The 10,288-nt window shown below is 30.4% G+C and overlaps 1 protein-coding gene across 1 annotated transcript; it reads left to right on the top strand.

Annotated features, from left to right (window-relative positions):
* Window positions 1-3,744: 3,744 nt before the first annotated feature.
* LOC113550188 lies at window positions 3,745-9,320 on the top strand. Its single transcript, XM_026951889.1, has 3 exons — window positions 3,745-4,241; window positions 6,267-7,025; window positions 9,128-9,320. Exons 1-3 carry the CDS (start codon window positions 3,745-3,747, stop codon window positions 9,318-9,320), a joined length of 1,449 nt encoding a protein of 482 aa, XP_026807690.1.
* Window positions 9,321-10,288: the final 968 nt, after the last annotated feature.

Below are 10,288 nucleotides of genomic sequence, written 5' to 3'. Positions count from 1 at the left end.
TATCACTACCATCGTCAAGAACAATTTACTTTCGTTAAAGAAGAAATTTAATTTAACTTCACGGACTGTTAACCTACTATATTATGAAGAAAAAGAGCGAAAGCAATAAACCGACCGAAGGAAACTGAAAAAAGTCAAATATCTACAAAACTTGTATAATGTGTGTTTATATATGTGCGTGTGTGTACGTGCGTGCCTTTTAATAGGCCAATGTTATTCTTGAGGACGGTAAACACACAGCATCAACAGCGAGTACAAAATATACGGAAAGAGCTATTTTTCCTGCTCTCGTGTAATACCTACTCGTCACCTGGATGGGGAACGACGGGCGTGAATTTATGTGCACTAGTGAATGTATTGTGTGAACTAGCTATTAATCTATGTCAAGCCGGTAGCAACAGCGACCGCCGAAGGGATCTCTATACACGCTGCTACTGCGGTCCTCTCGTAGTGTATTCCTCTCCTGAGTTCAGCAGCCAGCTAGCCTACCCTCCGCTCTTCTGTCAACGTGCTCACCTCGTGGATTTTACTGACTTGACGTTTTCGATTGTCGACAAGAGGTTCCTATCCTACCGTTACAGGTACCTTCGCCTTCGCATAATGTACACGAGACTCATACTACTTCTCCCCCTCCTAGCATAGACACTATTATAGCGCATGTCCTTCCGCACACTAACAGAAATCCCCAATGTGTACTGCCAACGCACTATATCACGTAGTATGAACATCGGCTATGAATCACATGCAATTCATTGTGTGTGTGATGTCAGTAACGCCCACATGACAAACTAACTGTTTGACAAGGATATCGGTAGGTGCACACTACACACATACTCTTCCTTATTCTCTACCTTTTCCGAAGGTGCATATTCGTTTATGATCACTGTACACGACCTTACCCTCAGTATCCTTGTTCAGTGTATTGACCTAATATATGACTAATAAATACTGTCTCATAAAATACGAATCGATCAGTTAATATATTATGTATAACAATTATATTAATAAGTACATTTGTACGAGTATTCTAAAATATGTCAACCGCCAAAAGTGCACCAATTATATGTTATAACTTTTATATGTCTCCCCAGCCTCATGAAACCGTATCTGTATCAGCGGACAGTGATCACGAAATAGCTAATCTACACAAGCTGTGGTATTTATCTGATAAACGGACATAATGTATATTGTACGGATATCGACTAGATAACTATATAAACATAAGAAAAAAACTAGATCTTTCCAAGATATTAAATTAATGGTGGAAAATGTTTTTCGTGTTTTATTTTTTAGAAAATGCTTGATTTTATTTTTGATAACTATTAAGTAAAATTAAAGTTTTAATGTAGTTAACGTAAGTATGCATTAATAAACATCTGACCACGAGTCACTCTATTACAATAGGTATTCGAGACTTTAGAACCCTACAAGTTTTGAAACTAACCTTCATCAAAATTAATTAGGTGCAACAGTTTCTTTAACAAACGAACCAACGAGCATGGATCCTAACCGATACGATATTATATTTTTTTAGCGTCCATAAGTATTAGCAAATTTCATAAAAATGTGGTTGTTACTGTATTGAATTTCCTGAAAAACGTTTTATAAATTATATAATAAAACATATTTATTCTATATCAATCCTTTGAAGTTTTCATAATTTGTAAAGGTTTGACGTTTTCTATGTTATCACTCCAGTGTCTGTTGTCATAAATTTAACAAACATTTCATACGAATTTATACTAATGTTATCATATATTTGACGTCTGTGATGTTTCAATGTTTGATATGATTTTAAAAGATTAATTACAATATCCAAAATTGTGGTTAATTAATTTTAATTTTAATTTTTAACGTTACAACACGTTTATAAAATTCACTTTAAAAAATTAAAATACAATAAATTTTAAACAAAATTTTATGACGAAATACATTTTAAACGATACATATTGTGAAGGTACCTATATTGTAAAAGAATCGATTTTTAGAGAGCTCCTTAAATGCAAATTCTATTATTCTATATGATATTCGATGTTCTATTAGCGGCAATTATAGGGTATTAACTTAATTCCATATCTATACGACATCTAATTTTAAAAACAAAATGTTCTTACTTTAAATAATAGCTGTAGCTATAAGTAAGTCATATAGTATTTCTATTGTTAGTAAACCATTGCAGATAAATCATAATACATAAGAAACAAATCATCATTATATTGTTTATACATAGTATACTTAGTTTGTTTATAAGCTTAAATAATAGTATTCACGAATAGAATGTATTGAAAACCTTACAGAACTAGTCAATTATAATTTATTGAATTCAATTTGACATTACAATTTTCACAAATAAGTGACTCCCTAACATATATTATACGATAGGTATAGAGTAGACACGTATATTAGAGTGATAATCATTTTATTATTTTAATGAAAAATATTATGCAAAAGCTTATATTATTATTTTATTTTAAACGTTTGAAATTATATCATATTAAGTATAGCCCAATATTATTTATTAGTTTATTATGCATATAATATTTCTTGTTAACTACTCACTCAATAATTTTTACAATAATATAAGTATACCTATTTTTTTTTTAAATAATTTTAATTTAAATATATAATATAAAAGTGCCTAATTATATAATATATTCACTTGTTGTATTGTATTATTAATTGGTCATATAATTATTTTGGATCAATAAAATGTATAGATTTATAGTATATTTTTTGATGACATTAAAGCTTATTCCTTAAATATCTAATAAATTCTTTAGAGCTGCCAATTATAATAGAATATAAATAGTCTATAATCCGTCATTCTTTTTCATTTAAAATATAATATGTTTGTAGACTGTAGGTAGTATACAATTATATACAATCCATGCATATTTTCTAAACTTCTCCTAAGATGTCTAACAAATTTGTTCATATATTCTATGTGTATTAGTTCGCGTGAAACTAATATTTTATTAATAAATTTATTAATCATATTTTATTAATATATATGCATTATCCATGCATGCTATCGTTTATAATATATACAAAATATACAAATTGTAAAGTATAATCATAACGTTTAAAAAATATATATTAATGGTATAATATGAGATACACACGTGAACTCTATTTAAAAACAAGCTAATTAATAAATGGATTCTCTAAGGCATATATTGTATACGATATTATACAAACAATTTTTGTTTAATATATTCTATAAATTGTTTAATGTTTTTTTTTCCTATATCAGTCTATAATAATAGATTATTCTGCTTGCATACGTACATACTTTTAATTTTTATAAAAAATCTTTTATTTTCCCCGTAACTATACTTAAACGGTATAATTTTGATACTGCGAAAAAAAAATAGTAATAATAATACAATATTGTTCTAGATTTTTAAATCAATAGAAATTATTCATTCTCCTCCTCTCGGCCAACGTTCATAATTTTCGTTGTTGGAAACATTCTTTAGATGTGACCAAGTTCAGACGTAGTTCAAACCTCTGAGAGTAAAGTGAAGTACAGACTTCTTGCAAAGTTATAAATTGATTTGTGCGCTTCTGTCCGTAATTTAAAAAAAAATACAGCATCCGCTTGTCAAAAGCCCGTTCATCACGTATATTAAGCTTAAAGAATACAAAGACATTTTTTTTTAAACCTATACTAAACCGCACATACGAAAACAATTTTTACTATAGTTTTAAAAAACGGTCGTAAAGATTTGCATCGACAAAAAAATGGACTACCAATCTCGCTCAACGATTGCCGTGACCACAATTTTGCTGGCGTTGGGGTTGTTTGCTGGTTGCGGTGCAATCGTTTTTCCAACCGATCGTCAGCCCGGAACAAGCACGGTCCATGGTACACGGGGTGACCACCGAACTCCCAAGGACATGCGAGAGCCTAAAACAGACGCCCAGGGGCTTGACTTATTGTCGGCTGGGCTCAAGACCACCGGCCAGAAGTGGTCGTCCGACGAATACCAAACTCTGTCGTCATTGCAGCAGACGACTTCCGACGACAGTTCTTCGCAGCCCGTCACCACGAAGGTCGACATCTATCCGGCGCTAACGACAGATTCACTGCCGTTCGTAGCTCGGAGCCAGTACGTTAGCAACCACCTGCATCCGCCTTACTTACACCACCTGTACGATAGCGACAAGAACACTTATCAACAAGAAACCACGGAATCGGAAGACCAACGTTCGGAGTACTCGACAGTGAAATGGAACAGGTACAAAGCGCATACACAATAATATAAGTCCAAAGCTAAAATATGTTTTATTATCTTACGCATTAGATAATATGATGATCCTCCTGTCATAATCCCTCTGGTTGATAATTATATTATATTCAACCACAAATAAAACAATCTGTAGGTACGAATATTTGGAATCGTATCATAGCAAATGTATATCGTTAATTTTTAAGTGTAAAAGTTCAACTACATATATAGAACAGGTTTTAAAATGAATTTGAACTCATCGAATTTATTCTAGGTTAATACGAGTGTAATAGCTAGCTTTTTTTAAAAATTATTAATGAAGTAATTTTAAAATAATTTTTTAGAAATTAATACAGGATTTTGTTATAATTTAAATAACAAAACATAAAAAGATTTCCAAAAAACCTAAATAAAGGATAACTTGAATTTGTTTACAAAACTAAATAAAATAATTTTTAAGTGTGTCCAGTGTCGAATTATACTCAATTATAGTTCAGGTAATCAATTGTACATTATGAATATAATGTTGCTGTACAATACAATGTAAAATGACATAATAGTAATATATTATAGTGATTGTCCCAGCGGGCTGTTTAATTAACAAGTTATATATATAAATAGTATTTGGAAACTTGTATTATAATAACACGGGTGAGAATATTGTTTTAACAACACAATAATTAATTAACAAAACAGAGCGATAAAATATATATAATTGAGTTCATAGATAAGTGCCTCCTTTTTTGTCAATGCATATTCAACGTATTCATTTTTAATTTGTTTATTATGTTATTGTATTCAAAATTCAAACAATTTGCACAACCATAAACTCATTATTACTATATTATTATTTTTTTTACTATCTGTTATTTCATGAATTTAAAAACATCATAAAATAAATAAATACAGTCACAAATAGACTACTAATTTTAGATATAAATACGCAATTTTTGTCCATCTGATTAAGAAAAAAATTTTTTTCAACTAATAATAGAATATTATACAATAGAAAAAAAAATAAGAAAAATTGATTAACAACTAAAATTTATTTTGAAAAAAAAACTTGTTTCGATTAATAAGAAAGAGTTATAAATTTCAATCAAATATAGTATTAATTAATACAAAATAAAAATAAAACATACAATAGAAATATAATTATAATTTACAATTAATATTAAGTTTGGATATAAAAACTAACAACTGTTAAGGCTAACGTGTTGAATCGTTTGATATAATTGTTTAATTAAAAATCACGACTTCAAGAACAACAACTATATTATATAAAATAAGGAAACATAACAAGTGGACGGGAGTCACGAAGCAAGCAAAAGTTTGGTTTCAGTTTGTTCAGGCATGAGATATTTAAATTTTTTTTTATAATTTCGATAAAAAATTATTTGCTGGGTCAAAATTCTTGAAAATGTAATTTATAAACCTATAAAAGTTGTTTTTATATCTGTATGGAAATATTAAAAATACATAAACAACATTTTTTTTAATAAATTATTTGAAGTTGGAATTTTGATGAAATAATTTGTAAAATTCGTACAACAAACAAACTGTTATGTAGTTAAAAATTCCCAATTTTTTTTTATTTTTTTACCTAAGTTTTTAAAATTTTATGTAAAATTCCTCATGAGTAATTAATACTGTTATCTTTTTCAACATGGCCATAATCAAAATTACATTTTTTCCTCGATCAATATATTTTTTGACAAACCGATAAAATATATTTTACTACGGGTAAATATAATAAACAATTAATCTAAAATGTTCGCATTTCGAAAAAAAATTATTATTTTTAACGGGGTAAAAATTATTTTGACTAAACAAGGCCTTAACGTACCGACATATCTTGTGAAGAATTAGTTAAATATAGGACGCCTTTTAAGCGCAGCCGGCGCTGTGTAGGGACTAAGCGTCCCTACCTCCCCCCTCCAATCTCCACTCAACTGGTGACCCGCTGACGTCAATGGCTGCGAGTCACACACTCGTAATCGACGGCGTTTGATCAGTGGCGTTGTGTTTTCACAGGTACTACCCCCATAGTCACAGGCAATTGAAAAAATATGGACCGATCGTGGAGACGGACGTAGCGGCGGACGGCAGCAGCGTGCTGACGGGCGGATACAACGTTTACGACAACGGCGGCGCGGACTACAGCACCGGCGCCAGTAGTTATGAACCGGAAAACTATAAAAACGGCGGCGGCGGCGACAGCTACGTCGGCTGGTACACCGACCCGCCGACGCAATCTTCGCGACCGGCCACCGCCGTGGCCGAGGTCCGGCAGCCCAGCCACAAGATGTCCATCGACGTGCAGAAGCTGACGCTGCTGGCCATAGTCAAGATAGCGTTGGCCAAGCTCAAGGTGCTCACGGCGATCAAGTTTCTCGCCTTCCTGTGGGTCAAGTTGAAGCTGTTAGTCGTGCTCAAAGGGTTCATTTTCGCCAAGTTCACCGTGATCAGCAAACTCCTCAAGCTGTTCCTACTGCCGTTCCTGCCCAACTTTCTGACGTGGCTCAGGAACGCGGCCATGATGCAGATGAACCCCCCGATGAACATGCCCGGCCCCGTCATGAACGAAGTGGCGACCGCCGCGATCCATTTGCGTAACGACAGCGCCCCCGACCCGGCGCTTAAGAGGAGCACCGCCGGTCTGGACACGCTGAGCGCGGCCGGCAATCTGTTGCGGTTCGTGGCCTTCGTGCAATCTGCCAGATGCGCGGAGAGGACCGCTTGTCGAGTCGCCGTCACCAGACCGCCGAGCTTACGATCAGCGTTTGCGAACTGGTAATAAACGTCAATGTGGTTCGTTTTTTTTTTTTGTAAGCTGCATCGGCGTAATCGCGTTACGATAATAATCGCCGAAAAATTATGATGACTTTTTGCGTGTTTAATTAGTGCGTCTGCACTTACCGGGATAGTCGAATTCCACTTTTTACCTAAATTAAATGGTCGAATTGCACTAGGGTTAAAAAGAGGTAGATAATGGTCGATTTGCATTCGGGTAAAATAAGGTTAACGGTCAAACTGCACTCGGATAAAAAAAATAGATATAATAGTCCAACTGCAATCGGGTTAAAGCAAATGTTCAAAAAACAATAATAATTTAAACTTTATAAAACACTAGTTTCCCTTCCCACTCAAAATACAATCATTGGCATACTGGTTATTATTTTTTATACTTTTTAATTTTATAAAATAATATATTGTATAATTATATTATTTAATGAAATTATTTTTCGTAGAAATTATAAGAATGTGTGTTATGTACAACTGCACTGTTTATTAAGCCCGAGTGCAGTTCGACCATTACCTTTTTTTTTTTTTAACCCAAATGCAATTGAACTAAAATAAGTGAAATTTATCCTTATCTAGGATTACATTTTATAATCCACGCGCGCACACACAAACACATATACACGGATGACATCGCAGTGTTTGGGACATTTTGTTTATTTGGCTTTTGACGGCGAACGAAATTTGAGCGTGGACCTATTCGACAAAAAAAATAAATATATACAATATTAGTCCCCATTTCAAAATTTTGTACCGTATCCATAAAGACGCACATGGGTATAAAAATAAAATACCTGATGAAGGCCAAGTATAACATATATGAATAAACAATTTTATTCCATATGTTAATCACCTTAAAAATAGGTAAATAATCAAACATATTTTTAATCATAAGGCCTTAATAATTAGGTTTTTCTGTTTTTTTGAATTGTAATTTATATAATTTATATATTGCCCAGTAATATTTTTTTTTTTACAATCGATTATATTTTTTATAATTTAATTTCATTCGCATATCAGTAGGTACACGTATATTATGTATAATCAATATTGTAATATACTTTCACCTCAAAAAAACTAGTTGCAGTAGATACATTTAAACGTTTAAAGTTCGTTTTTTTCATAATTCAATTTTAACAGCCAAGTTCACGCAAGAATTTGACTAAAAAATAGTTTAAAAAAATAATATTAAATTATTGAATTGTTTAGTAAACCTAACTCACTTTCATGGAACACTGAATCTATATCATTTTATCTATAAACTATAGAGGACAATTTATTGCGTTAATATCCGTTGATGATTAACTTCATTTTTTTTCTTAAAAAATTTTTCTTACACGAATCAATTTTCTACATTAAAATGCATTATTTTTGTTAAGTAGTCATCTCATAGTGTGTGTATGTGTGTGTTCTATTAATTTTGATATTTTTTTTGCTTGATTTTTTGATGTTTACTAGCTGAAAGTACGTAACTGTATAATTTTGCATACAATAATATGAATAATTTAGTTGAACATATTATTTATAATAAACTGTTTATTATGTTTTATTATCTAGATATTTTAATAATATTATTGGTACAATAATTTATAAACATAAGTAACAAATGGTGTGGATTGATTTATATGTGTTTAATGTTCTATAACAGTGGTTTTCAAACTTGGTGCCGCGATTATCCACTAAGTGTGCCGCGGTTTTTCCATAAATTACCGATTGCATTGAATTTTGATAAAATAAAATGCGGGTATATGTCAACTATTCGTCCAAGAATCAAAAATATTTGTTAGCCCATCAATCATACATTTCTTATTAAATGTATATATAATTATAATTAACTCAAAACAATTTTGTTCATCTAAAAAAAGGTCAGTGTGCCGTGAAAATTTTTTGAAGTGTACGGTGTGCCGTATATAATAAAAGTTTGAAAACCACTGTTCTATAGTATTACTGTAATAAAATAAACTTTTTGACTGCTTATGTATATTGCAATAAAAGTTTTTATTCTTTATTTTTGTAGTAAAATACAATCCAATGTTTATGCTTAATAAATTTAAACACTATCGATAATTAATGTTATTATTATAATATTCTAGGATCTTATCACCGTTGGTGAATTATATTCCTAACAGAAAGTTAAAGTCCTACATGTCAACATTGAAGGAAGTTTCAGACTATCGTTTAGTTAACATATCCAGACATCCGTCAACAATAGAATGGTTTAAATGGTGCGATGAACAATATTATTGCGATGAAGAAGAAGAAGATACCGATGAAAATTTGATTTAAATATTATTTTATAGTCGTAATACTTTTTATTTTTTTATCTTTTACGCATGAATGTTAAAATATTTTAAAACTAAATCAAAGGAATTATAATTACAACTCTTATGCAACGTCAACATATTCCTTATTTATTATTTGTTTATTTTAATTTTAACTTAATATTATATATTATGCAAAAATTCATATTGTTATTCTGAGAATATGTTTAATATTAACTATGCATAATAATATTGTTTTCTCTTCGTGGTTGTGTTTAAATTATTTTCTTAAATTATAAAGTATATTATTTTTTGAATGTTTATATTAATACATTGTATTTTTTAATATTATTTATTAACTTTTATTATAATTTGTTCTTAAAGTCAAATAATATAAAAGTTAGTCACAAAGATGGGTTTTTTTTATATTAATTTATCTAAATTTAAATAATAATAATTATTCTTATAATATTATGAAATATTATGACATAATTTAAAATAAAAATAGCCAAAACATAATTATGGTCAAAAATATAGCATATGGCGTATTAAAGGACAAATACAAACGTATTTCATTATTATCTTCTCTAATTTGGATATAACTAAATAGTAAAAATACAAAAAATATTTAAAAATACTGAATTTTAAAAAACTAATTATTTTATTGATTAAAATTTATCTCTATGAAGTTAAATCCAAAACTTTGACATAAAGACTCCAAACGACAACTACTGATATTTATCAACTAACAGTAACAATTTGGAACCTACTATTTCTTTGAAAAAAACGATTATGCCTAAAAAGTCCAAATTCATGATATTCAAGTTTTTAACAGAGTTACAATTCATACTCACAAACATTGTAATATTTAAATAGGTACTCTTAACAAATCAGTATATCGTAAATAACCGATCACGACGACACACTAATACAAATAATATGTACTTACTTTTAAATTTGATTATAGGTATATTTGCTCTTTTAAAGGTGGAA

Source organism: Rhopalosiphum maidis, chromosome 1 (assembly GCF_003676215.2).
Source record: "Rhopalosiphum maidis isolate BTI-1 chromosome 1, ASM367621v3, whole genome shotgun sequence".
NCBI classification, from domain to species: Eukaryota; Metazoa; Arthropoda; class Insecta; order Hemiptera; family Aphididae; genus Rhopalosiphum; species Rhopalosiphum maidis.
This window is presented reverse-complemented; position numbering and strand designations above follow the sequence as displayed.